The sequence below is a fragment of the Talpa occidentalis genome, unplaced genomic scaffold, assembly GCF_014898055.3.
Source record: "Talpa occidentalis isolate TD23 unplaced genomic scaffold, MPIMG_talOcc4v2.1 talOcc4.7, whole genome shotgun sequence".
Lineage (NCBI taxonomy): Eukaryota > Metazoa > Chordata > Mammalia > Eulipotyphla > Talpidae > Talpa > Talpa occidentalis.
In genome coordinates this window covers 39,836,081-39,863,913 of record NW_023605083.1, presented here as the reverse complement: position 1 = coordinate 39,863,913, position 27,833 = coordinate 39,836,081, and the positions used below count along the sequence as shown (strand labels likewise).

Below are 27,833 nucleotides of genomic sequence, written 5' to 3'. Positions count from 1 at the left end.
GGCAAAGCTCACCGAGAGGCTTCCCTCTGTTTTCCAGCTTCCGCAGCCAGCCGGGTGATGCCGGCTCCACTGCCCCGCAGATCTGAGGGCGCCTGGATGAGACAGGGCAGCGTGGCCCGGGGCTGCTGCTGGGAGACTGCGTGCGCCTCCCTCGCCTCTCTGGCCTCAGTGTCCTCACTCTCCCAAGAATGGAGATTTGCAGCTTCCACAAGGGACAGCTCTGGGAAGCCCTGACCTGCCAGCACAAGACACATGTGATTGTCCCTTACCGCAAGTTCCTTCCTGAGGGACCTCTGTGGATGCCGGAACTTTGGGGTGGAAGTCTGGAGATTTGATGTTCTGTTTCTGGCCCTGCCACCTGCTACGTGGCCTTGGGCCAGTCCCTAGCTTTTCTCTTTATGCAGTCTGTGTGCGCGCGTGTGCATGATGACACTTTGTGGCCTGGCCTGGCTGGGTCTGGAGGTACATGTGGCTCCAAAGCTGTAGAGAATTGCTCTTCTCACTCTGGCTGCTGCTCCAAAGGCAGGTGACTCGGGTTGGTTACAGCTTGGTGTTTGCAGCACTGTTTCCTCCCTTTCTTGGCCTATTCCACAAATCTTCCTACCTGTCAACCGTTCTGAGTTTTCCCAATGAAAATATGTGTCATGGAAAAGAGCACAGACTTTTGAATTTGATCCGTTTAGTTTCAAGTGATTACTGCTCTTTAGCTGTGTGACCTTTGCCTGGGAATCCACCTCTCTGAGCCTCTATTTCCTCGCAGGGTTGTTGTGAGGATCCCACGGATCCTGACTGTACAGCAGATAGTGTGTGTGCTCCCAAACGGTTGTTTTCCCTTTCCTCGTTATTTGTTCTAGCAATTCTGTTTCTGTAGGAGACGCTGGTTTATCTGGCAATCTGTCAGCTAGATATCAAGTCGCTAATGTTCTGGGCTTCATAGATGCCATCGCAATCCATCTTCCTTGTAACTGTACTTCGGAGAATATAATATTTACTGAGCACCCCCTATGCTACCTGCTGGGAGCAGTGAGTCACGTAAGCACAGCCCTTATCCTCCAGGAGCCTGTGGCCCATGGGAGGGGGCGGGGTCCTATGCCCCACAGCAATGCCGGCCCACCCAGCACTAGCCCTGACAGAGCGGCCTTTGATTTACAAAATCCTGAGGGGCAGAGGCGCTACTATACTTCTGCTCTCCAGGTGAGTATCACCCAGGGGCGGGGGTCCTGGAGGTCTCTCACATGTTCTGCACGCACACCAACAGTGACTAGAAAGCGCATCCGCTAGGTTCCTAACCCCCTCATCTTCCCTGCCTCCCCGAGGCCCTCCTTGCGCCTCTGGTGTTCCCTGCGAATATACACGCTACCTAGACTTTTGCCTGTTGTTCTGCATGCCTGTTCCCCTCACCCATCGGTTGATTTTACCTCCAAAATATTTCTCTATGCTGCCTCCTATCTCCCCCACTGCCTGCCTCAGTTCAGGCGCTCCCTCTCTGCTGCCACCCTTCCATTTCCTACCCCGCCCTGAGGGCTATTGCTACAGGACAAGGCTAATTAAGTTGCTTCTTTCTCCCAACCCTCCTGAGACTGCCCATGATTTCAGGACATTGTCCAAACTCCCTAAAACTATATTCCAGGAACTTCTCTATCAGGTCGTGTTTCATACCCAAGCTTGATCGTCTTCATTGGCCCTCATCACTGGTAACCCTCATTCATTTCAGACATGGGTTCTGGAGTCACTTCTGTGCCTGCTTTTCACATCCTGGCCCCATGTCCTATTTGCTGTGCAACTCTTGGCAAGTTACTTAACATCTCTGGCCCTCCCTTTCCTTGTCTGTGAAACAGAGTTGTTGAGGATTAAATGAGACAATGCTGTAAAGTGCTCAGAACAGTGCCTGACCTGTCTGTTGACCAGTAGGTGCATGCTGTGTTCTTGCTGTGGCCATGTTGCTCTCTGGCCCCGGCCAATCCCACTGGTGAGCTGTCCAGGGCATCCCTTCTCCACTGCACCCCTCTTCAGCCATTGCAACTATTTGCAGTTCCTTCAACAGATCTGCTCTCTCTGCCTTCACACATGATCCACCGTGGCAGCTATCTGCTGCTATCTGCTCAGTTCTTTTTATTTATGTTAATAATTTCATTTTCTAATCAATTTTTTATTGAAGTGCTGCTGGTTTACAGTGACTTCCTTCAGGTGGAGTCACTCTCCGCTCAGTTCTTCCAAGGCCTCACCTGTCTCCCCCTTCACTGGCTGGGCTTGCACTTCTTGTCTGGCCCTTGGAAACCCAATTCCTCCTTCTCAACCCAACTTCTCCTCCTGCCTCCTTCTCAGCGGACAGGCATCGTCTTGAATGTCTGAAGAGCAGGGATTTGCCCTGAGTCTGGAAGGGGCTGGTCCCTGCACCTGCCTGGTGAGAGCTCGGTGGCTGTCGCTTGCCTGCCAGATGCTGATGTTTCCTGAAGATACGCTCCCTGTATGGCAGCCCGGGGCTCGGTGTTCAGCTGGGATGCAAATGCGCATGAACAGCAGAGGACCCCACTAACCGGCTTTGGCCTCCCTGGCATGTAGACACAGTATTTCTTCAGAAATTGTCCTCTTACTGTTCCTCGCTACTAATAATATTTTGTGGCTTCGTGTTCCAGTTGCTGAATTTCTCTCAAAATATTTTAGCTTGTTTCCCTCAGATGCCCAGCCAGCTTTCTCAAGTGCCTCATAAATTTCCAGCCCAAATCTGCTGCCCTTGTAGCTCATCCCCCCGCTCAGCAGCTCCCTATGTACTCTCTGCTGATTAATGTCACCTGAGTGTAACACAGCCGTCAAGCGTGGTGATGGCAAGATACATTGCAGTTCAAAATCTCTTAGCTGGCAGAAGCCAGGGACCTAGCGTGGCCCCCTGTATGTTGTAGGTCAGCACAACAAACCCAGGCAATGATGTGACTTTCTCAAGGTCTCACAGCCAGAAGCTACCTGCCTAAGTTGGCACTGGAGTCCAGATTTTCTGCTTTGTACTCTAGTACTCTTTCTAACTCATAAAGCCTATTTCTATTCTTAATTTCTTAATTTAAAAAATTTTGACTTAATGCAGCAACACTCACAATAGCCAAGAGGTAGCAGCAACCTAAGTATCTAGTGACAGATGTGTGGATAAGCAAAATGTGGTTAATGCATACACTGGAGTATTACTCAGGATAAAAAAAGGAAGGTACTTGTGATGCTTGTGTCCACATGGATGAAACTTGAGAATGCTATGCAAAGTGAAATGAGCCATCACCCAAAAGGGCAAAAACAATATGGCTCAAGTTATTCAAGGCACTTAGGGTAGTCGAATCCATGGGCAAAGAAAGGACAGTGGTGGTTACCAGAGATTGGTGGGGGTGGGGCTAAGGGTTGGAGGAGTTGGAGTTTGATGCCTACAGAGTTGTAGTTTGGGAAGATGCAAAGTTCTGCAAATGGATGGATGGGGGTGATGGTCACAGATAATGGGAAGGTACTTTAATCTACTGGACACTTAAAAAGAGGAAGATGGCAGGTTTTATATTGTGCAAGTTTATCCTTTTTTTTTTAATTTAAAAGCGGTTTATTTTTTGTTATTTATTTATTTATTTGTTTGTTTGTTTATTCAAGCACTGGGTACAGTCAGAAGCACGGAAGGGTGAGAGAATTCACCAGAGCCAGAGCAGGAAACAGAACAGGCAGACTGACAAAATACACTGCTGAGGGGAGCAGCGGGTGGCAGGAGAGGTCTGCGCGCCATGTGGGCCCCTCACTGGCAGTCAGGGATCGAACCAGTGCGGGCATCTTTACAGCCCAGGGCTCAACCACTGCGCCACCAGGGCAGACCCAAATTTGAAAGCAGTTTACAATGATTTTAAGGAAGCACTATCACAAAGCATTCCCTCTGTGGTCTTCCTAAAGCGAGATCATGCTGTGAGCAAACTCATGTCTGCCAGTTTGGCCATCAGTTTTCATGCGTTCTGTCCCTCAAATATATTTCAGGGCTTCTCTCTCCTATACAAATTAGTCTACCTGTTAAAATTCTTCTCTGTCTGAATAAGAATTTTTAAAATTATGGGCAACATGAATATAAAATCCTGGAATAGATACCACCTCTCCCTCCAAAATCAGAGATTTTTGTATTCTTCATAGGGCTTTTTTATCTTTTCCAAACTTTCCATTAGGCAAAAAATATGGATGGAAATAATAGGCAGAAGAAAAGATCTCTAATTATAAAGATTTTCATGAACAGATATTTTGGTGAACAGATATTTGTACATCCATTCCTTAAGACCATTTAAAACATCTCTGTGGAATGTCTTATGGCTAAGAAATGTTGGGGGGCTGGGTGTCTTTCCTGACACGTTTCTTAAATAACCACTAGGGGGCAGTAAAAGACATAAATTTTTCAACAAGCCTGGCAAGTGCCAAGCAATCCAACCTCCACACCCTCTCTATCTCTTTCAGTCATCCCAACTCACAGTTTCAAGGTAATGGATTTCACTTCCAAGGGCAGGTTTAGGCAAAACTGGAGCTACCATCAAATATAGCCTAGCTGCTAGTCTCCCTCAGGTCGAGGCTCACCTCAACGCCAAGACGTTACTCTATACTGGTCCTAGGCTGCATTTTGACTTAACTCCCCTTAGCCCAGTGCATCTCAAACAGAGTGCACATCAGCATGACCCATTATGCTCTTTACAAAAATACACTCAGGTCTCCTCCCAGATCTATTAAATCAGAATTTCTGGGGCCGGGGCCTAGTTCTACAAACCATATTTAGCTTCTGGTCCATGACTTCTTGCTAAATTAGTCCTTAATTTTATCAATGTTAATAACTGGGGGGAAGGATCACCCTTTGGTAAAATTCAGAGGAGAGTGAATATGAATCTTGGAAAACCTTTTTCCTTTTCTGAAAGAGGTTGCTGAAGAACCGAGATCTGCGGGCTTCACAGTAGGGACAGGTGTGAGGCTCTCCCTCGGAATGTGGCCACATCACCACAAGTCAGGAGCAGAGACAGAAGATCTGGAGCTGGGGCAGGCCTAGCAAACTCAGGATCTACAGTGGGAGCTCCAAGGAGGCCAGGCCCAGGCACTGGACTGCAGTGTGAGCCCCGAGATCAGACACCAACACGGTGTGCTGTCTTACAAGAGCCCTTTGGATAGTATCCAGGAAAAAGAAAGCTTTCATTTTATCTTATCAGAGATAGAAATGGCACAGAGAAGCTACGAGGAAGTCAGAAGACCCCAGTTCTTATCCCAGCTGTCCCACTCACCAGTTCTGGGCCCACGGCACACTATGTCTCTTCTTGACCCTCAGCTCCCATGCCTGAGTTATGAGAGGAGTGGACGCTGTTCATCTCCGAGCATCCTCCAGTTCTCAGGAACTCAACGATTCTATTAGTATTAATAATCTTGATGTGTATGGTATGACTCTGGCAAAGAGCAGAAGAAATATTCAGCAAGGCAATGAATGACAGAGCCTATTGACCATGTAGTTTAATTTATTTAGGGCATAGGCACTGAATTCAAAGGAGAAAATATTGTTCCCGATAATATATTGAACTATTAGTATCTTCAGCATAGTGAAAGCTTTCCAGAGGGAAAAATTACCCATCAGTGCAAACTTGACATTTTTCACTTCCCGATCCATAACTGCCATTTCTCCAGCACACTTCTATTTACTGTAAAGGGCCAAATGTATGAATGCTTTGGGTGAATATTAAATAACTACATAAACGTCAAGGTCAGACAAGTCTCAAGAAAGACTCACAGGGCCCTGGGAGGCTGGCATTGATCTCTCCCGAAGTTCCATTCTCAAATCCTGCTGACAAGGGGAAACAATTGATGTGGACCATTATTAAGGCTTTCAGTGTTTCCCCATTGTTAAAGATCTTTTACAAGCCTGGAGTAACTGATAGTGCCCAAGGAATTGGCAAAAGCTTCACTTAGAAATATAGGTTGGTCAGAGAGATAAGTGACACCCAGACTTCCGGGTCGAGGGTGAGGCTGGGCCATGGCCTCCTCCCCGTGCAGGGCAGCCCCTGAGTGACGGCCCAGAAGGGAGGGCGAAGCTGTTCACACTGGCTCTTTCACACCAAGGCTGCAGAGGGGGCTGCTCCTCTCTTAAATCCACCTTTCCAGTTCCTCCAGCTACTCTCCCCTCCTGCTGTTCTCCATAGCTGCGTGAAGGGTCTGACAGGTGTGGAGGGGGGGTGGAGGCGGGGTGGTGGTGGCTGGGGATAAGGCTCTGATCTCCTGCCGACTCAGAGATCCAGACAGACTGTCTGTTCTGGTCAGGGGCCTGGCGACTTCTGAGAATGCCCGGCTGACCTGGAGCCAGGAGGGGAGCAGCATTCTGGGTGATAGAAGGCACTTTCAAAAAGATCTCAACAGACTGAAGGATTAGGCAGGTCTACTTGATGAGCCCAATGAGAGGTATAAATGATGAAACTGACATTTTCCATGCACATTTCAGTTTATCTCATCTTTATAACCACCCAGCGAGGGTTGGTATTTCTTGCCCCATTATAATAGCTGAGGAAAGCAAGTCATAGTGACATGGAGGGAGAATCAGGCACATTAGACCTCAGTCTCCATTCCAGCCCCAGCTCTACCCCTCAGCTAGCTCACAAGGGACTTCATTTTTGAAAAGTAGCAGTAGCTAGACCTTCTGACACTCCTGTGCAGGGTTCTGTGCCTAGTCCTTTGCATTTGTATTTCTTTTAATTTTCAAGCACAAGCTGAGTCCTATTTTGCAGATGAGGAAGACACAGATAGGTAAGTGACTTGTCCAAGGTCATGCAGTAAACAGCAGGGCCAGGACTAAGCCCAGACATCTTGACTCCAACACCCTCTCTCTCACAGCTGCCGTATCCTCTGTTTTCTATATTCTAAGGGGACCCACTGTGTTTTCTATGGGGTGAGTGGAGAGAACTTACGTAATGTGCACACTAGACTACCTGGCACAGAGCAGGTGCTGTCGTTGTTGGCTTCTTCATCATCCTGGGTTAGAGCACGGCCAGCAAAGACCCGGAACTTGAACCCACTGCACTCACCACCTCCCTTCTGGAGGACAGGGGCCGTCTCCAGGCTACCTCTCAGCACCTACTTCAGTGTCACCTGCCCAGCAGGTGCTCAGCACGTGCTCCCACAGGCAGGGCTTGTTTGTCACTCATTCACCAGACATCTGCTAAAGTCCTGCTCTGCTTTGAGGATCCCCAGAGGAAAAGAATACAATGCTAACCATTCTTATTCCCCTCCTAGGTTCGAATGGTGAAAGATGGCGACCCTTCCTGGAAGCCCACTTTCATTGTGAAGCCTGATGGTGGTTGTCAGGGTGATGGAATCTACCTCATTAAAGACCCCAGTGACATCCGCCTAGGAGGGACCCTGCAGAGCAGGCCGGCGGTAGTCCAGGAGTACATCTGCAAACCTCTCCTTATCGACAAGCTCAAGTTCGATATCCGTCTGTATGTCTTACTGAAGTCCTTAGAGCCCTTAGAGATTTATATAGCCAAAGACGGACTCTCTAGATTTTGTACAGAGCCATATCAGGAGCCCAGCTCCAAAAATCTGCACCACATCTTTATGCACTTAACCAACTACTCACTGAACATCCACAGTGGGAACTTTGTCCACTCAGACAGCACGAGCACAGGCAGCAAAAGGACTTTCTCCAGCATTCTTTGTAGGTTGTCTTCCAAAGGCGTCGACATCAAGAAGGTGTGGTCTGATATCATCTCCTTGGTGATTAAGACTGTCATCGCCCTGACTCCAGAGCTCAAGGTTTTCTATCAGTCGGACATCCCCGCGGGGAGGCCGGGACCTACGTGCTTTCAGGTAACCAGCGCCCTTCCTAGCCCGAGTTTCCCACCACGCTGGGCTGATAGAGGACTCCCTGACCTCAGGTGGAATGAGGGGCGGGGGTGGGCCACGGCCACTGAGGGCTGGGCAGTTGCCCGTGTGTATGTCGGTGTTAAACTGGGGTCCAACTTCCAGGCGTCTATTTGGTAGCTGTGTGATTGGGGCAAGTTACTTTTCTTTTCCTACCTGTACAATGAGACCAATAGCACCTTCCTTAAAGGATGCTTATTAGAATTAAACGAGATAACATACACTAAGCACAGCGCTTGCCATTTATTGATTCATCTATCTTCCAGCAATTTTGGCTAGTAGGGACGAGACCCTGGCCAAGGTCCTGATGACACAGTAAATCAGAGGCCTAGCATTGTGGGAGACAAATAATTTCAAAATGTGTTGCACATAAGGTGTCACAAGTACTAGAGAGAGTGGGGAAGCTGTGGGTGCGTGAGATTGTGGGACCATCTAACATTTTCTGGGTGGGCATGACAGTAGTCTAGGAAGACTTCCTAGAGGAAGCGGCAGTAAAGTGGAGGTCACTGGAGGATGCACCAAGATTTCGTGTTTCCGAAGATGAACTGGCTGCAGGGTGGAGAATGGATGGAGCAAGGCTGGGACAGGGAGGTGACAAGTGAGCCAGCTGCGCTCATAGAGGCAAGAGAGGATGCTGGCTCAGATTAGGAAAGTCTCAGTGGAGATGGAGCAAATGGATCTGAGAGACATTAAGGAGAGAACGGCGAGAGGGGGTGATCAGATAGGATGGGGAGACAGAGAGATGGCGGCCAAGAGGGAGGGGAAGAACCAAGATTGGATTGCAGGTGTCTTAGGCATTTGGAAGCCTGGATAGAGACCTCTGGAAGGGGACCAGGTTTGTGGGGGGAAGGTCAGGAGTTGGACTTGAACCTGCCTTTGGAGTGCCCTTATGATACCCAGGCAGAGAAGTAGAGCAGACAATGAGGAATTTGGGCCTAGAGTTCAGGAGAAAGTGGTCTGGGCTGGACGTAAAGGTGGGGAGCTCAGCCACATTCACATGCACTGTATTAAGGTACTGGAAAGAATTAGGGAGCAGGGCTTAGAGGCAGAATCCAAGAAATCAAAAGATCAGGGCAGCTGTGATGGCCACGGAGCCCCAGGAAGCTGCGGGTGAGCGGAGGCCTGAGAGGGCGCCTGGGGCACCCACTGAAATAGGGAATAGGCAGAGACACAGGACCCAGCAAAGGGGCCAAGAGAAGTAGCTTGAGATAGAAAAGGGGGGTCAGGGAAGGAGGGCCCTGGAGGCCAAGGAAGACAGGCTTGGAAAAGGCAGGGAATGGCTCAGCAAATGTAGCTGAGGTGGCATGGGGCCAGACCCCGTCTGTCCACTGTCCTTCCTCACTGGAGCCACCGTCAACTTCCTCGGGATGAGGGGGTAGGGGCCAGGGTGCAGTGGCCTGAGCCAGGGTGTGGGAGGGGTGGAGCCGGGGATGAGAGGAGGGCCTTCCTGCAGACCACCTGCCTGAGGGTGTGGGGAGATGAGGCCGACACAGCCATTTCCTTCCACCAACCAGTTGTGGTGGGGAGCAGATGAGCAGGAGGACCACCCCGGGCCCTGTCTCCATCCACCTTGACGATGCTTTCGTAGCAGTTAAGATAGAGAAAGGGACATGCGGGACACATGCGTAAGTCACGAAGCAGAACAGCTAAATGACCGTTCCAAACCCGCCTCCTGCCCAGGATCTCCGGCCGTCACGCTATCCCCTGCACAGTTTCTCTTCTCACCGTGGGGTGACCATGACACTGGACTTTAGGTCTATCACTTCCTTGCTTTGAAAAATACTTTCATTATATAAGAATGTGTTCCTAAACAATATACTTCTTTGTTTTACTTGTTTTTGAGTGTTATAAAAGCACCATTTTGAAGTATATAGCCTTCTGGAACATTCTTTCCTACTCCATGTTGCTGTGGGGTGTTGGGACTGATTCATTGGCACTGCTGGACCTTCCATTGCAAATGTGCACAATTTGTTGACCAGTTCTTCCGTCGCTGAACCTTTGGGTTGTTTGTTGTACTCTATGTGGTCTTCCGTGACAGAAGAGTATCAGGTGGCACCGAACAGAAGGAGGGGAAGGCCCAGAGCAGTATGTCTAAAGGATGGGCCACTCATTAATTCTAGAACCGGAGGCTGGCCCTGAGGAGGGCTGGCCCCTAATCCAGAAAGGCTGGTCTGGTGGCTGAGTTTCCAGGCAGGCTGGTGGGGTGCTTTGGAGGGCAATTTGGGCAGCGATCAGTTCTGAGGGGCTAAATGTTACCCAGAGATTGCCCTTGGCCCTCACACCCCAGGCTTTAGTTTCCAGGCAGACTGTCCAGCTCAGCCATCAGGAATGTGGCTTAAGGTACTGGAAAGGACTAGGGAGCAGGGCTTAGAGGCAGAACCCAAGAAATCAAAAGATTAGGGCAGCTGTGATGTGGAGGCATTCAGGGGTCATCCCAGGGGATTGTGGCCACAGCTGCTTGACAATGACAGCTATTCTGGGAGTGTCATGTGGACAGGGCTGCATGGCCAAGCCACAGAGCGCTGGCTTAGAGAGCCTGCAGGGTGGAGGCCAGGGCAGTTGTCTCGCAGAGGGCAGGCTGTGTGTGGGGGTCTTGGGGGGAACCAGCCACTAAGCTGCGGGAAACGGGAGGGCAGACAGGCAGGGAGCCACTAGTTTGAACAGATCACTTCCAGCAAATGGAGCCCCAGGGCCAGCCGGTTTTCCATAGTTTGAGGACACTAAATGCTTCTAGGCTGGGGGCTGGGGGTACAGACCTGAGGGCTGGGGGTGCAGGGACCCCAGTGCTGGAATCGAAGCTCCAGAAGGGGCACTTCCTCTTTCCAGCTGTGTGACCTTGGAACAGTCTCTCTACCCTTGAATCTCTGTTTCTTTATGTAAATCACCTAAACTCCCTTCCCTACCTGCCTTCGTGGCTGTAGTGTGAAGTAACTTCAGTGAACACCCTTTGTCAGAGCTGTGCAGAGCCAGCTGCTGCGGTGTGCTACCTTGTGCCGCAGGTTCCCAGAGACTGAGAAAATAGCCTTCCTCTCCTTGGAGGCCTCTTTTACTTTCTTTTCTCTTACCACTTGTTAAAAACCTCAATAGCTTGGGTCTTAAAAGCCTGAACTAACTTGGAACCCCAAGATTTAGGGATGCCGTGGTTCTGCCTTTGACTTAACTGTGTGTGCGTGCATAAGTCACCTCACTTCGCTGGGCCTCCAGTTCCTGGCCCAACTCATAGGGCTGCTGTCCAGCTCACACAAGACAGAGATTTTGAAGGGCTCTGCAAACTGCAGGGCTCTGTGAATATATAATAAGTTCTTTCTTTGCCACGAAGCCCTTTCTGCTTGCAGCTTGAGCCTGGCCCTGCAACATTCCAGAACACACTCTCTCGCCAACAAAATTACATTTATTTTAGACATGTGACCGTGACCCCTTTCCAATCACAGCCACAATAACTACTTGGGAAATGGTGATGGCCCGGAGCTGCTGCTGGCTCAGCTCAGGCTGTGGGCAGATTTCCTATAATCTGTTGCCTGGGAACGTGGCCGCCCTGTCATTCCTGCATGTCCCCCTGTCATTGCCCAGGCAGCTCCCAGCAACATCTCCTCACACCAGTCTTCTTGAGGGCCGTGGTTTGACCTTGGCTTCAACCGTCAAGTCCATCTGGGGTAGATGATTCATGTGGCAGAAATCCAGCTCGGTTTTCAAGAACGTTCTTTCCCAATTCCATTGCTTGGTCTATATCTTCCTCCAGCTCTGTGTCTAATTCTGTCCCGGGCCCATGGTCCTTCCCCTTAGGTGTCTGGGGTGACAGCCATCCCCTCCAGCCCCCGCCCCAGCCTAAGGTGCTTCTCCTCTCTCTTCCTGTTCTTTCTCTGCCAAGCAGAGAAATGTATATTCTTCTCTAATTGTGCCACACTCTCCTGGTTTCCCTCCTACCTCACAGGCTGCTGCTCCTTTTCCCTCTGCCTGGACACCCTCAGGCAGGAGGGGAAGCGGCAACCTGACCACACAGCGGGTTTTGTTCGCAGAGGCCCTGGGTTTGAGCTCATTCCAGCTTCTCCTTGCAGCAGCTCTAGCTGGTGAGCTTGGTAAGTTGGCCTTTCTTAGCCTCAGTCTCCTTGCCTGTAAACAGAGGTGACACTTGTATCTGCCTGTGAGAAGTGTTGTTAGATCAAAAGAGAGAAAGCTTGTGGGGCGTCAGCACAGTACTGGGTGCATAGCGATCACCTAGTAAATGAGGGCTTTGATTATGTTATTTGTTATCTTTAACAATGACAGTTCTCAAACTTGTATGTGAAGAAGTACATTGACTCAGAGGAAACCATGAGGTATTCACATTTTAAACTTACCTGGAAAATTGGTGTTCCAAGGAGCATAGTTTGAGAAACAAGTCCTTAGTCTGGCATTTGTTGCCACCCAGCCTGGCTCCAGCCTCTCACTTCTCTGGACCCTCTCTGCGCCTGTGGTCCTGCCAACCCAGCGATGTCCTGTCTCTTGGATATAATTTTGTGCTTCCCAGTTTTGTCTGTTCTCTTCTGTCTTGGTCTGGCATACTCTCTCCTATTCTCATGGTTTTTGTGGGGTTTTTTGAAATTCAATGCCTTTCAACACGGGACTACTCAAACCCCACCTTTTCTATAAAGTCTGCCCTGACCTCTTCTGAATTTAAGCCTTCTCTAACACGTTCACCGGGTACCCACTGAGATAAGCCCTAAACTCGTTGTGGGGCACATGGTTATGGATAAGATACCACCCCTCCCCTAGCTGGGGCAGAGTTCAGTAGAGAAGACAACTCCTGTAACAGATGCTGTAAGCAGGCTTTAAAAAGGATGCCGGGAAAGCACAGAAAGCAGAGCACTCAGCTTTACCTAACCCAGTGGCTACTTCCCAGAGGAAGAGATGTGTAAACTGGAATTTGAGGCACGAAGGAGAATTTGCCAAGCAGAGAACTATATCTTCTCATCTGCGATGTGCCACGCTCCCCTGGTTTCCCTCCTACCTCAAGATTGCTGCTCCTCGGCCCCTTCTCTAGACCAGTCAGCTTTAGGGATCCCCAGGACTCAGTCTTAAAAAGTTTTCCTCTCATCTTCAATCACTTCCTAAGTGGTCCCCCCTAGCCCCTGGCATTAAGTACCAGTGATAAGCTGTTGACTCCTAAATTTGGATCTCCTGTCTTGACCTCTCCTTGAGCTCCTGAGTAGCCTCTAACCACTCACTGTAATGCGCCCCTTGGATTTCTAATGGGCATCTCACTCTTAACAAGTCCACAATCAAACTTGATTTTGGACCTGTTCCATTATCTTTCCTATTTCAGTTGCTATTTATGCTATTCAGTTCCTCAAATCAAAAACCTGAGTCATCCTTTTATCTTCTTATTCACTGCTTCCTATATCAAATCCACAAGCAACGCTTGCAAATAGACTTTAAAACACATGCTAAATGTAACCACTTCTGATCAGCTCCATGGCTCCCCTCCCACTGTAGGCAGCCAGCACCCTGCATCCTGCACTTGTACCACAGCGACAGCCTCCCAACTACTGTCCTTATTTCCACCCTTGCTGCCTGTAGCCTATTTTTTTTTTTTCTCTTACTGTTGCCAAAGTGATTCTTTTCAAACATAAGTCAGACCAAATTGCTTTCCTTGTGCAAATTCTCCACTGGCTTTCTCACTGCACTTAAAATCCTGGCTCCTTACCATGCCTACAAGACACTACATGATCTGCCCCTTCTTTCTGTCTGACCTCATCGCTTAACACACTCCCTCTTGCTCACTCCTTACTGTTTATCCAAAGTGGCTTTTGTTCTTCTGTTCTCTCCAGCTGCAATACTCTTCCTTAGATCTTCAAATGACTTTTTTTTCACTCCATTTGGTCTCTGTTCATAAATCACCTGCCAAGACTTTTGCTTCTGGTCATGATGGAATAACAAAGACCGGACTTAACATTCACTGAAAACAACTAGGATACCAGACAAAATATAAGAAATAGGTGTTTTCAGATTTTGACACAGACAACTCAGCACTGTGATCCCTGAGGAAAAGGGGTGGGGAACCCAATACAACTATGGTTGCCTTAGTTTGATCTGGAGGTCAAAGTTTGGGAAGGTCAAGGTGGCTGGAATTCTGTGGGCAGAATTCTTAAAGGGAGGGTAGTAAGCAGGAAAAGAGGTCTAAAAACCTAGTAGATCTTAATGGGTCATGAAAATATCAAACTAATCTGCAAGTAACTATCAACAAAGCCTAATGCTTTTTTAAAGAAGACAAAATTCAAGACATTCACATTATAACATTTACAATTCCAGCATCTGCTTAAAAGCAAATAAACTAAAGCAGATGTTCCACAGGACAGGAAAAGTTGACCCATACTCAGGGGGGAAATCAATAGAAACAGACCCAGAAAAATTAGAAATTGCAAAAGTTGTAGGAAAGGGATGTTCAAAAAAATCTAAAGGAAAATATGAGCGTACTGAAGAGAAATGGAAGCTATTAAAGAGACTAAATGGAACTTATAGAGAAGAAAATGCATATCTGAAATGAAAATTTCAGGATTAAATAGGATTAACAGCAGATTAGATACTGCAGAAGAAATAATCAATGAACTTGAAGATATAGCAATAGAATCTGTCCAAAAAGAAAAACAGAGAGGAAAAGAAAGACAGGAAGAATAAATGAACAGACTTTCAATGACCTATGGTACCATATCAAGTGGTCTAATATATGTATAATTGGAGTTTCCTGAGCAGCCTAAGAGACCAGGAAGATACAGAAAAATATTGGAAGAAATGACCAAAAATTTCCAAAAACACAAGCTAAAAACAATATTGTATAAGCCAGAAGATAATGGGATGATAAATATCACCTATTTGGAAAGGCCTCTGACCATCTTATCTAAATTGTCAAAACGTCTCCTCCTTTAGTTATCTCCTTCACTCTCCTTTAGTTATTGACTTATTTGTGGTCTTTTTTTCTCCACTAAACTGCAGTCTCCAAGAGGGCAGGAGGTTTAAGCATCCCTTGTCTTGTTCAATGTTTTATCCTCAGTGCATCTAACAATACCTAGTATTTTGTAGGTGTGCCATAAATATTTGATAAAGTCATCTTCAGACAGAAAAGTAAAAAGGCAGAGGCAGGAAAGCATCCTAGAACTAGAACAGTTCAGCACAATTGGAGCCCAAGATATGCCATAGTGGGTAGGAGGAAATAAAGCTAGTGTGAGACAGATGCCAGGCCACAGAGGAATGTAGAGGACCTGCTACGGGACATGGGCTTTATTCTATAAGCAAGGATTATAGGCAGAGAAGTGTTAATATTCTATTTGCATTTTAGAAAAATTAGTCTGGTAGCCCCTTCTTCCAGATGAATTAGAGAGGTGACTTGAGAGCAGGGAAAGCTGTGGGGAAGCTCTTCAATAGTTCAGGTGAAAGATGGTGCAGTCCTGACCTATTCTAGGAGCAGTGAGTAGGGGCCAGATCTGGAGAGAGCTTCAGGAGCTGGTATGTAGGGCAGTCAGTGTGCAGTTCCATATAAAGGATGAAGGAAAAAGTTTTGATTTGTGTTACTTGGTGGGTGAGGAATACAGGGGGCAAAGTCGACTTTATAGAAAGGCGGTGCATCAATTATCTATTGCTGTGTGAAAAATTACCCCAAAACTTAGCACCCTAGACTAGCAAACATAATTATCTCATATTTTTGTGGATCAGGAAGCTAGGCTTATATGTTGGCCAGAACTACAATCATCTCAAGTTGTGCCTGGGGGAAAGACCCTCGACTTCCCTTGAAGCTTCTGCAGGTCAGGAGGAAGGACACATTTTTGAAACCCTAGGGTGCCCCTCAAGTAAGTGTGTAACACATAATTGCCAATTGCATTTCTGGGGAGAGGGGCAGATATTGCAAAATTGAAAGGTGCTCTCCATTAACAAATACTGCTGTGCCACCAGCGGGGCAAAGATTTTCCCTCTTCAAGTTGTAGTTTCATGGTCTGCACAAGTGGGTGTTAGATTAGATTAGTAGTTATTGTTTGCATTTTGTTTTCTGGTTTTTTTTTTTTTTTTTTTTTTTAAGTAAAGCATTTTTCCCTGGGAAGCCTAGATATAAAATAACTGAAAGTTGATCCCATCTAGTCTCCCCAGTCTACCCCAGAAAAGAACCCCATTTTGAAAAACACCAAACCAAATAAATGCCTTATTTTCTGTCAGCTCTGATGCTCTGGGATTTTGAAATAAGATCAAGTCTAAGCTCCTCCCAGTCTTGTGATTCTGTGTGTTGAGATTCATTTGTGCTACATATTTCCTTAAACTTTTGCAAAGAAAGCAATCCATATTGCCTCAAACCTGTGACAGAAGATAATAAAGTTGATCTTCATTAAATCCTTACACACATGGGCCTCCCCTGGTGGCACAGTGGTTGAACGCTGGGCTGAGAAGCTGCCCGCAGCCTCTGTGGCGCCGGTTAGATCCCCTGCCACCGGCTGTCGGGGAGAGTCCCACATGGTGCAACAGACCTCTCCTGCCATGCCCGCTGCTCCCCTCAGCAGTGTGTTTTGTCAGTCTGCCTGTTCTGTTCCCCGCTCTGGCTCTGGTGAATTCTCTCACCCTCCCGCGCTTCTGACTGTACCCAGTGCTTGTATAAATAAATAAATAAATCTTAAAAAAAAAATCTTTACGCACATGGGGCATTGTGTAAGCTAATTTCCTTCATACTTATTTGATCCCATCTCCTCTACTAGATTGTAAGCTCCATGTGGGTAGGGGCTTTGTCAAGTTTACTACTCTATTTCCAGCAACTAGAATAGTTTCTGTCACATAGGGAACACTCACTAATTATTTTATGAATGAATGGACCAAGGTAAGTACTGGTGGTTGTTTTTTTTGTCATAAGAAGATAAACTCTATATATTTATTTATTTAGTCTGCATATATACTTTTTTAACTTCTCACATTTGGATTTGTTGTTATATAAGATTCAAAGATACGTGAGGAACCATGGATAATAAATCAAATTTGTAAAGCAATAATGAAAATGTTAAGTTCAATACTTTGTTTTTTTTTTTTATTGGTAAGTACTAGTTTTACTCCCATTTTACAGATGAGGAAGCTGGAGCTTAGAGCTGTTAAGTGACTTGCCTGTTGTTACATAAGGAAAAGGCAAAGGTTTCAAATTAACTCTCCTGGATCCCAAAGCCACTAATTCCATTTCTTGTTGATGGGATTAGTGGGAGATTAGGCAGGGAGTAGCCTATAGCCTTCTGTATGGTAAGCATAGTTACAGGGACACTTTGCTTTTTCATTGTCCTGCTAGTAACTGCTGTTGTCCCATTTTTCAGATGAGGTAAGCGAGGTTGAGAGAGGCTATGGGCCCTGTGTCTAGAGTCATCTAGCTAGTGTGAGAGACAGAGCCAGGATCAGAGACCAAGCCTTCCTGACTTCAAAACATCACTGTTTTTTTTCTTTTTGCATAGAAGAACTGGGGTATAGGCTAGAGGTGCAGGGGTGAGAGGATTCACCAGAGATAGAGTGGGGAGCAGAACAGGCAGATTTTACTGAAATACACTGCTGAGGTGAGCAGCGGGTGAGACAGGAGAGGTCTGCTGTGCCATATGTGGGTCAGCTCCCTGGCTGGGGATCAAACTCAGGCCTTAGCAGTGACAATGCTGAGACTTAACCACTAGAGCACCAGGGAGGCCCCAAATCACCACCCTAAAGACCCAACTTATTCAAGTACACGCACCAAATTTAAGTTCTAGAAGATAAACCACTGGTGGGTGTAGGCCAACATGGCTGACGACGTCTTGCCCCCTCTTTCCCCCTTCTCCAATTTCCCTTTCACTTTATCCTCGCCAAACCACAGTGCGTTGAAGTGGGAAGAGTCCACTGGGCTGAGGAAGAGTAAGTCCGAACACATAAGATGCAATGAAAAGTAAGCATCGATGACTAAGGATGATAAACGCGGCGCTGCAGCTGCCTCTGTGCAGCCGTTCTCATCAGCATCACATGTCTCAGACCAGGTCCGAAGTTAGACGGATGATGTCACCAGAGTCTCTTAAAAACCTCATCACTCATGTGCACTTGTCACATGTTATTAAGCAGATCTATAATGCATGCAACATTTTCCACTGAATTTCCATTCCCTGCTTTTCATGACCAGGGCGAGAAAAAGAGAGAGGATGAATTTTCCCAACTTCTGATCCTTATTGCCCTTCATTGAAGGATAAGTTCGTCTTGAATTATTTCAAAAAATGGTCGCTCTGGCTCTGACTTAATTAGTAAGGACGAAGCTTCAGTTTAATAACTACTATTTAACTAATGTGCTTTCTGCGTAGACAAGGAAATGGATCTTCCTTTTCTCCTGGAGTCCACAGAGGCGGGGGTCCAACCCTCTCTGTTTATTTTCTCTCCTTTGTGTTCCACATTATTTTTTTTTTTATTATTTTAGGGTTGTGTAAATTATGTTAGACGCTTTCTACCTCACCACCTCCTCTAAAGAGTATGAGAGTCCTCCCGAGAACCTGACATCCTCCTAGTCCAAGTCTGAACCTAGGGAGGACCTAGGGAGGACTTGTTCCTCAAGGATGAGGAGGAGTTTTCAAGGAGAAAGGTTGCTACTGGCAGAGGGAATGAGAAGCCCCGGGAGGCAGGGTGGGGGCTTCAACCTCACCTCGGGACTTGTATTGAGAGAGGCCAGGGGAACACAAAGGCTCCCCTGAGTTAGCAGCTGGAGTCAAGGGCAAGCATGGAGCCTCGAGTACAGAATGGGTCATGGGCATGCGTCATGCGCTGGCTTCCACCGAATGCGTAGCCAGCCATGCCTGGGTGTGAAATACAGCGCTGGCACTTGCTTGCCCCCACAGCGTTGGGGGCATTCATTGTCCTCCCTGAATCTAAATTTCTGCTCCTGTGAAATGGAAAGCATACTCCCTACTTCAAATACGTTGTCGTGAGGATTCAATGAGATGCTGAATAATGGATTGTGCCTGATAAATATTCCAATCTCCTTAGCTAAGTAGGTAGGTCAGAATATCCTGGGGTGGTGTTGGGGGGACGTGCGTTATTGAAAATACATTTGCCTTTTTGTCTTCCACTGACTTAGCGTGGGTTGGGGATGAACAGAGCTTTTGGAAGGGGTCCTGAAAGTGGTACTGATGGACACCTGAGGTTAAGAAAAGCAGCCTTGGGCCTCCCTGGTGGCGCAGCGGTTGAGCGCTGGGTTGCGAGGCTGCCCGCAGCTTCTGCGGTGCTGGTTCGATCCCCGGCTGCTCCCCGGCCACCGGAGGAGGGTCCCACATGGCGCGCAGACCTCTCCTGCCGCCCGCTGCTCCCCTCAGCAGTGGACTTCGGTCCTTCTGCCTGCTCTGCTCCCCGCTCTGGCTCTGGTGAATTCTCTCACCTTCCCGCGCTTCTGACTGTACCCAGTGCTTGTATAAATAAATAAATAAATCTTTAAAAAAAAAAAAAAGAAAAAGAAAAGCAGCCTTGTATTTTCAGAGATCTAGCTAAGAAGCAACTTAATAGAGGAGAGCAGAAGGAGAGGAAGAAATTGATGGGCTGCTTCTGATCCTTACCATAATAATAATTTTTAAAAACCTGTTACAGAAGAACGAGGTCATCCACTGAAAGCCCTTCAGATAGCACTGATAGTGCTGGAATGCACTAGGGGGAACTCATTTCATTCCCAAGACCCCTATACAATTTTCTGCTGTCCAATTGGCTGACAGTATACCCAGAGGAAGAGGGACTATGGCCAAGCCTCAAGTTGGGGGCCAAGTGATAATTTACTTTCTCAGAAAGAAATTGTAGCTAGAGGGAATAATTCTGAATTATGTTTATCCTGCCCAGATTTTAGGCTTTGACATTCTTCTAATGAAAAATCTGAAGCCCATACTACTTGAAGTAAACGCGAATCCCAGCATGAGAATCGAGCATGAGCAAGAAGTAAGTATGTTGGAGTCTCACTGAATATGTTGCCCCACAGCTGAATGCGCGCACCTCTCAAGTTGTTTGCTTGGCTAACACGACTCAACATCCCCAATTTGCCCAGCAAAGTTTTGCTCAAATCTAAATCATTTCAGGTTTTGTCGAACTCTGAACAATCTATTAATATAAGACCTGTCCGACCTGTGCTAATTTCCCAGCATGCCATTCTTCCCATTTTTAAGGTCTGCAAACACGGGAGCAGCTGAGAGTTTCCATCCGTCTTTGACATGAACTAATTAGTTAGCCTCAGGAGATGAACTAATTGAAATTCTATGAATATGATTTAGCCATGTCGACATGCTTGAATCACTAAGATAAATAGTACATTTATAACCATGGTTATATTTTTCTCCCCCACCCCTCAACTGCATTAAAGGAAGGAAACACACCAAATGTTGACATTGAGTTTGGTTCATGGGGGGAGGGTTATCTAGGTTTCATGTTCTCAATCCCAAACTATATTTCCAAATTTTCTACAATGATCATGTGTATAATCAGAAAAACAGTGCTATTGTTCCTCTTCATGTATTTTGTTGATTGGTTAAGGGACATTGACACTTTAAGGTAGTGTACGGGGAGCCTTTGAAAAATTCTCTTCTATTGAGTAACATGAGCAAAATCAAAGCAAGTGGAAGGGCTGGATGCTGCTGGTCCCTTGACAGAATCACTGTCTCCACTGTGATGTGGAATCCTTGCCCCTTCAGCTTTCTCCAGGCGTCTTTGAAAATGTACCCAGCCTTGTCGATGAGGAAGTGAAAGTCGCCGTGATCAGAGACACTCTGCGCCTCATGGACCCACTTAAGAAGAAAAGGGAGAACCAGTAAGTATTTCTTCTATCATTTGTTTCTATTGACTCTGCTTTCTGTGCCCGAAGCAGGTAAGTTAAGTTCTTGGAATGGTGAGATTTATAAACATGGAACTATCTAGTAAGTCATATTGTCACATGAAGCTTGGCACCCAATCAGTGGCTCAATAGCAGGAGATGGAGACTTACCTATGGATCAGATGTGGGGCTTCAGCTGATGGTTTGTAGCTGATTATTACCTGAGTCTGGAAAGTCTCTTCTCAAAGCCCAGAGATGGACTCTCCCCTTGTGCACAGCTGTCTGTAAACTTCAGATCCAGGTGTAGGAGTGAGTAAGGTAAACCCCAGGCAGAGGGCCCCTGGTCATCTTCCTTTGATTTTCTTCTGGATGTTTGTGCCTCCACAGTTGTCTCTCTCAGAATCTGCAGGGCTGTTTTACTGAAGCTCCGGCAGTCCTCTAATGTGTGCGTCAGTCACAGCTCCTCCCTGTGCCGCCCGTCTCCCTGGACGTTACGTGGGGATGCTGGTGGGGGTCTGTCCCCATCCCTCCTCCAGGGAGTCACCCCTGAAATGAGTGACATTTCACTTGGGTATTTTGTTTGTTTTGTTTTGACCAAATTCCTAACTCTTTAAAAGTAAAGGTTAAGTAAATATCATAGTGGCTGCTTTCAGCAGAAAAATCAAAAACAGGCATTTCACATCACCTCTCCCAGCCCCTCCAGCAAGTCAGATGGACCCAGACACTCCCAGGCAAGTGACACAATTATCAGTTCTGGTTCAAGATTAAGGGGACATTGACTTCCCTCAGCAGGTGATGTTTGCAGGCTCCTCTAACACCGGTTCCTTCCTTACTGCCTGGGTTGGAAATCAAACATGGTTAGACTCAGCCTCCAGTGCTGCTGCTCTCCTCTCCTAGGCTTCACATTAGAACCATCTGGAGAGCTCTCAGAGATGCCAGTGCTGGCCCCTCTACCCATGCTGACTTTAATTAGCCAGGGCTGGAGGCCTGGTGATGATGCCCTGCAGCCGAGACAGCGTGCTGCCCCGCAGGACCACCACTCTGAGGGGGTACTGGCCCTATCCTGAGTCAGGCTGGATATGGTGCCTGCTCAGCCCAGTTCTCCCCAGAGCCTTCCTCGCCTTGTGAGGCATATGGCACAGATCTCGTGGTTGGCAGCACTCAGCCAGGAATGTTCACCTGCACTTTGTTCCGGCTGAGCCTGCCAGGGGCGGCTTCCACCCACTAAAGCATGGATGTGGTGGTGGCTCAGGCCGCCAAGTCCTCAGAGCAGCGCAGACATGGCAGCTGTAGTAAGGTCCCCCGGGCCTGGTGGCCCCTGCTCTCCTCAAGCTGCCCCTAAGGAAAAGCGGTGGATTAGTTGCAGTTTGCTTGGATTAGCTGCGGTAAAACGCATACCCAGGAAATCTACTCTTTAATGCTTATCCATCCCATCTGTAGAGAAGAGGTCTTAGAGACTGGCTGGCGCAGGTGGGGACTTCGGGCACCTGCCGTTGCCAGCATAGCACGCTGGCATAGGTGGCCATACACACTGGCATTCTGAGCTCTTTGGTGGAAACAAGTTCCAAGGCCCTTGTGTGGCCTAAGCCACTTTAACCTCTGTCACCAAAACATGCGGGTGCAAAGGACCCCTCACATCAAGCACCGGCAAAGCCCGTTTGCTTTCTATCTTGCTCTGGTTGCTTTTCTTTCCCCACAGCTGGCCTTCTGCATGACCCACGCGAGCTGCAGGTCTGCAGCTTAATAGCCACAGGCACAGGCCAGTGGGAAGGATGAGAAAGGCAGTTTACAACTTATCAAGTCATAAGTAACAGCTCCTTATTTTTTTTTTAATAGAGGCATGTTTTATTTATTTGTTTGTTTGTTTTTGTTTTATACAAGCACCGGGTACAGTCAGAAGCGCGGGAGGGTGAGAGAATTCACCAGAGCCAGAGCGGGGAGCAGAGCAGGCAGAAGGACCAAAGTACACTGCTGAGGGGAGCAGCGGGCGGCAGGAGAGGTCTGCGCGCCATGTGGGACCCTCCTCCGGTGGCCGGGGAGCAGCCGGGGATCGAACCGGCGCCGCAGAGGCCGCGGGCAGCCTCGCAACCCAGCACTCAACCGCTGCGCCACCAGGGAGGCCCCAGCTCCTTATTTTTAATCTAAAAGCATTGACTTTTTTTAATCGATAACCAGGAACAGTTAGAACTTCAAGAACCTGACTTCAATTCTGATATAAAAGCCCTTGATCTCACCCTTTTCTTACAGACAATATAAAAGTGTACATGTTAGTAGCTAAATGTCATTTACTGATATTTTTCCTTGCTTTCCCCATTAAAATGCTGAGTTTACTACTCAATAATAAAACTATACTAGAGCATGAAAACACAAAACAATAGCACATGGTTCCCACTCTCTTTCCAGGTATTTCCCTGATTATTTTAAAGACTAGATGTTAGTCCCTCAATTGAGTCCTTTCTGGAAAGTCACTCTACCCTTGGGGGAGCTGTTCTACTAGTACATTTGTCCTTTTCCTGAGTGTGGATGTTTCTGGTAACCAGAATCCTTTCTCAGGAATCATGACCCTTCATGACCCCAGAGTAATATAAATGAAGCCAGAGCCAGGCTGGGAGGAATCAGAGGGGTTTTCTTGTTAGTGCAATGCCTGGAAGCTGGGGTATAGACGCCCTGGGAGCTGGGGTATAGACACCTTGGGAGCTGGGGTATAGACAACTTGCCTCTTTTATTCAAAGTGTATATTTGGAACTTACCATGTAAGGCACAGAAGCCACTTTCCCATGGTAACCTTTCACTGTCCTCTCCCAATTTCATTTACTTCCTATCACCATGGGAACCAGGTTTGTTATGAAGGGAGGATGCAGCCTGCCAGGGCAGCTTTTACCCTAATTCAGAGGTTTGTCTTCTCAAGTTTTTATTGGAAACTCAGGTTCTACTTAATTTTTTTTTAAGATTTATTTATTTATGCATACAAGAACTGGGGCATAGGCCAGAGATGCGGGGGGTGAGAGGATGAGCCAGAGAGAGAGCAGGGTACAGAACAGCAGACTGACTGAAATACACTGCTGAGGGGAGCAGCGGGCGAGACAGGAGAGGTCTGCTACGCCATGTGGGCTGCTCCCTGGCCAGCCGGGGATTGAACTTGTGCTGCATAGGTTGTGGATTGCTTTGTAGTGCGGTGCTTAACCCCTTGTGCCACCAGGGAGGCCCCATCTACTTCTTAATCTTGACTCCAAGCATATCCTTTGGATACAGTGCTATGGTTAGAAGCAATAGATTAGATGAATCCCCAAATTAGGGTGATTCTACATAGAACCCGGGGTTAAGGTGGACCATCTATGAGAACAGAGACTAAGGACCATCCCAGTGACTAAGTTCCCAGCTGGGTCTTGTGCTGTGACTGAGAAATGGAACTCTGTCCTGGCCTGGAGAAGAATATCAGCATTAACTAGCATGACGTGACCTTCATTGGAATCTCCTCCAAACCCAGACCCTGCCAGTTAAACTGGCTAAAACTCCTCAATATGAAGCAGGCTTCCCAAACTCTCTAGACTAATCACTTCTTCATAGATAAAGGACATCTTCTTTCTCATCAGAGAGTGTTCTGGAAATAGACACTTTCTGGGGTATCATCTGACCACCCTGCAGAACGGCCAGTCCATAGGTGCACAGCCGACATTTTGTTGAAATTCTGGGGTTTTGCTGATTCCTAAGGATATCTTTGTTGCAAAACCCTACCGATCAGCACACACTGACCCCAAGCACCTTTCAAGATTTCACATAAATAAGGAGTCAGGGTCACGGAGAGGTGAATTATTTGCATATATCCTTGCGTTTCATTGGCACCATACATAGATGAGAGAAATGGGTATCGATTAGTTAAATCATTTCTTGAGCACCTACTGTGTGTCCTGGAGGAGATCATAGAAGTGAATTAGCTCACAAGCCAGCAGTGGGGGCAAGATCCCACATCTATAATCTGGGAAGTGCAAGGTGCCCGACATACAAAGACAAGTTGCAAGGGAGGAAAATGTAAGGACGATCTTTGTGAGGAGAAGAGTTATCTTGATGAGAAGAGTTAAAAAAGAATCTGACAAGGAGGAGGTGGCACTTGAATTGAGGTTCAAAGAGTGAGTAGGATTTGAAACATGAAAATGGATGGCAGGATGTCCCCACTGGAGGGAACAAAGGCCAGGGCTCGGTGGAGGGAAATTGGAGGAGTTCATTCAGCTGAGAGACAGGTGCCGGAAGCAGAGGGGTTGGGGCGAGGAAGAGGGAGATGCCGAAGGCCAGAGGCCTTGAAGGCCCAGCTGAGGAAAGCCCAAGAAGACTTGTTGTGACACCAGATACCACACCAATGGTCTGTGTCTAGGTGTGTTTTTCCTGGGGTGAAAAATCCAGAAATCTCATATTTTTAAAGAAGTTATGAAGCCAACAGTCATATTGTCACTGGGAGCTACAGAGTGCTGAGGCAATTTGTCCAGGCCCAGGCCTAGTGACTTCAAGGCACCGTGTGGCCTCCCTCGCTAGAAGGTCCCATGGGTTGGAGGGTGGTCAGCAAGCTAGCAAATTGTGTGTCTTTTCAGGTAGGCACAGGTAGGAAGTGACTAGTGAGCGCTGCATTCTGTTACAGGCAAAGAAAAACCCAGACAACTCTGCCATTTGCAAACTCATAACCACATTAAGTTAGAAGTAACCTGTAAAACCTCTTCTGCATGAACTTTGCTTGAGCGAGAACCATTTTGGAGACTTGTGGGGAAGGTGGGATTTCCTGAGCTGCTGCGAAGGTGTCATTTCAGAGCCTGTTAGACATGAGTCAGCCCCTCCACTCACAGAGAGCTCCTCTCCCTCTCTCAGACTTGAGGAGCAGACAGGAAAGTACTTGAACCTCCTGCCTGTCCATCTCCATTACAGGGCAGGTGGAGTTCAGCATGGGCCCTTCCAGAGCCATTCCAGGTAGTGGTGGTAGCGAGTGTGTTTGGACATTTCCTCGGGAGATGCTCCAGTGAGGTCTACTTGCTTCCACACCAGGATCTCAGCATGGGGCAAGGAGGTAGTGCTGTCTGAGCTCAAGAGACCGAGATCTTGGGGCCAGTTCTGCTTGGCCTCACATGAGTCACTGTACTTCCCTAACCTGCTTCCTCATCAGTAACACACACGCTCACAGGAACATGGCTTCTGCCCTGCGTCTTTCACCAGGAACTGCTTTTTTGAGTGTTCCCTGTGAGTGCGAGGTGGTGTTTATGTTCATCCCCAGTGGTCCTTGCAACAACCACGTGCAGTGGATGCTGGGCCACTCCTAGTCACTGGTGAGCCCGCTGAGGCTTCAGGGGTGGAGTGACATGCCCAAGACCACAGGTACAAGCAACAGACAGCTCTGTCAGCTCTCACCTTAGGAGACAATGGGTGTGAGTGTAGTTAGCAGAATAAAGAGATTTAACCCTCCACACCCACCCATGGTATTATCATTTCCAGGGTGGATTCCTACCTTACTGTAGACTTTGGGCCACAGACTCACCTCTCTCTTTCCAAATGCAGAAACCATGAGTAGGTGCTTAGGAGTGATAGAATTATCTCCTTTGGGGCAACCAGGTGTACACTTAATCTTCAGTAATGTTCAAAACCAGAATGAATGAAATAGAAGCCACTAGGCAGAGAACACCAATTTACAGCAGGATCTACACAGGAGATGAGAGAGTTTTCCTTACTCCCCTGCTGGCTTTGAAATGCCAAGGAGCCACAGTGAGGTTGCCTGTGTAGGTGCCCACATGGCAAGAAACTCTGGACAGTGTGGTGAAACTAAGATTTTCTTAGTTTCTTCCAACAATCTAAGTAAATGTAGAAGGAACCTTCCTCGGTTGAGCTTCCAGATAATAACAAGGCCCAGCCGACAATTTCAGCTTGGTGAGATCTGATGCAGTTGCCTCTTCTGCTTCAGGCAGCTAAACTGCCTGAACTCCTGATTCCAAGAAATTATGAAATAATAAGTATGTGTTATTTTAAGTCACTGGAGTGAGGGAGAGTGAGAGAGAGAGACAGAGAGAGACAGAGAGAAAGGATGTTACTAGGCAGGAATTTCCTGTGTGCAGGCAGTTGTGCCCCTGATGGAGAGGCTGCCCAGGATTAGAAGAAAGCTGGGCGAGCCAAGGATTAGGCTGAAATGAAGCACATGAAGTTGCCTATTTTAGAAGTTTCTTGGACCTACAGAAACAGCAATTTCCTATGACTCAACCTGATAGTTGGGCTAACGTGGTCAAGATAGGATTCTTGAAAGAGGGGGCTTCCGTTTGCTTGGGCTTGCTGGGTGAGGAAATGGATGGAGCCTGGCAGGAATAAGGATGGAGGCAGGCAGCCAGGTCAAGGGGTTGTGGGGCTGGCAGGTACCAGGCCAGGCCAAGAGAGCCAACCTTCCTTCCAGTAGGGTGTTCTGGGGTGGGCATACAGACACGTCTTCTCTGCTATCCACTTTTTGTTAACCTTTTTTTCTCATTATAAAAGTAATTTGTGCATAGTGTAGAAAAATTGGAAAACACTGAAGCGCATATAGCATGAAATAAATATCTCCTTGAATTCAACCACCCAAAGTTAACCTTTATTAACTTTTTAGTTTCTAAAAATAACATCACTTTCTTCTGACTCTGTTGTTTCATAGTTGAGGCCATTCTATCTTGTCATTTTCATGTGCTGCTTTTATTCTCCTCCATTTCATGTCTCAGCAATTTTGCCTTCCTGTTAACAACTCTCTAAATATCCTTTTCATCAATGGCTAGACCAGAGGAGCCTCCTGTTGGTGAATGCTAAGTCTCTTTCTGGCATCTGCGTGCCATTTGGAAGGTTGGCCTGGGTAGAGAGCGTCCTCAGGAATCAGAACTGGAGAGCCACTTGTGTTTCTAAGGTGCAGGTGGGAGAGAAGAGTGGGTAGGAGGGGGGCCCTGGTGTCAGGTGCCTTGGGGTAACTCCTGTCCTTCAAAGCGGCCTCCCTTCTCCGGACTTCAGTTTCTTCATCCGTGAGGGAGGGAGCTTGTAGCAGGTGTTTCAAATCTGTAAAGCAATGAGAAATTCTTGATGGGGGGTGGGGGCACGTTGCTTATTCCCAAGAGAATACTGTCGTGGGATGCGTCCCATCTGAGTGCATTTAAATGAATCAAGCAATATATGTAAGCTGGGGCTTCTTTAT

General features: G+C 47.4%; 1 protein-coding gene across 1 annotated transcript in view; it reads left to right on the top strand.

The window, feature by feature from the left end:
* TTLL11 (tubulin tyrosine ligase like 11) overlaps positions 1–27,833 on the top strand; it is a 197,085-nt gene that overhangs the window by 66,325 nt on the left and 102,927 nt on the right. Inside the window, exons 4-6 of the mRNA XM_037494722.2 lie at positions 7,252–7,827; positions 19,699–19,794; positions 20,541–20,656. Of these exons, the coding sequence (XP_037350619.2) occupies positions 7,252–7,827; positions 19,699–19,794; positions 20,541–20,656 (788 nt within the window). The remainder of the gene's footprint in view (positions 1–7,251; positions 7,828–19,698; positions 19,795–20,540; positions 20,657–27,833) is intronic.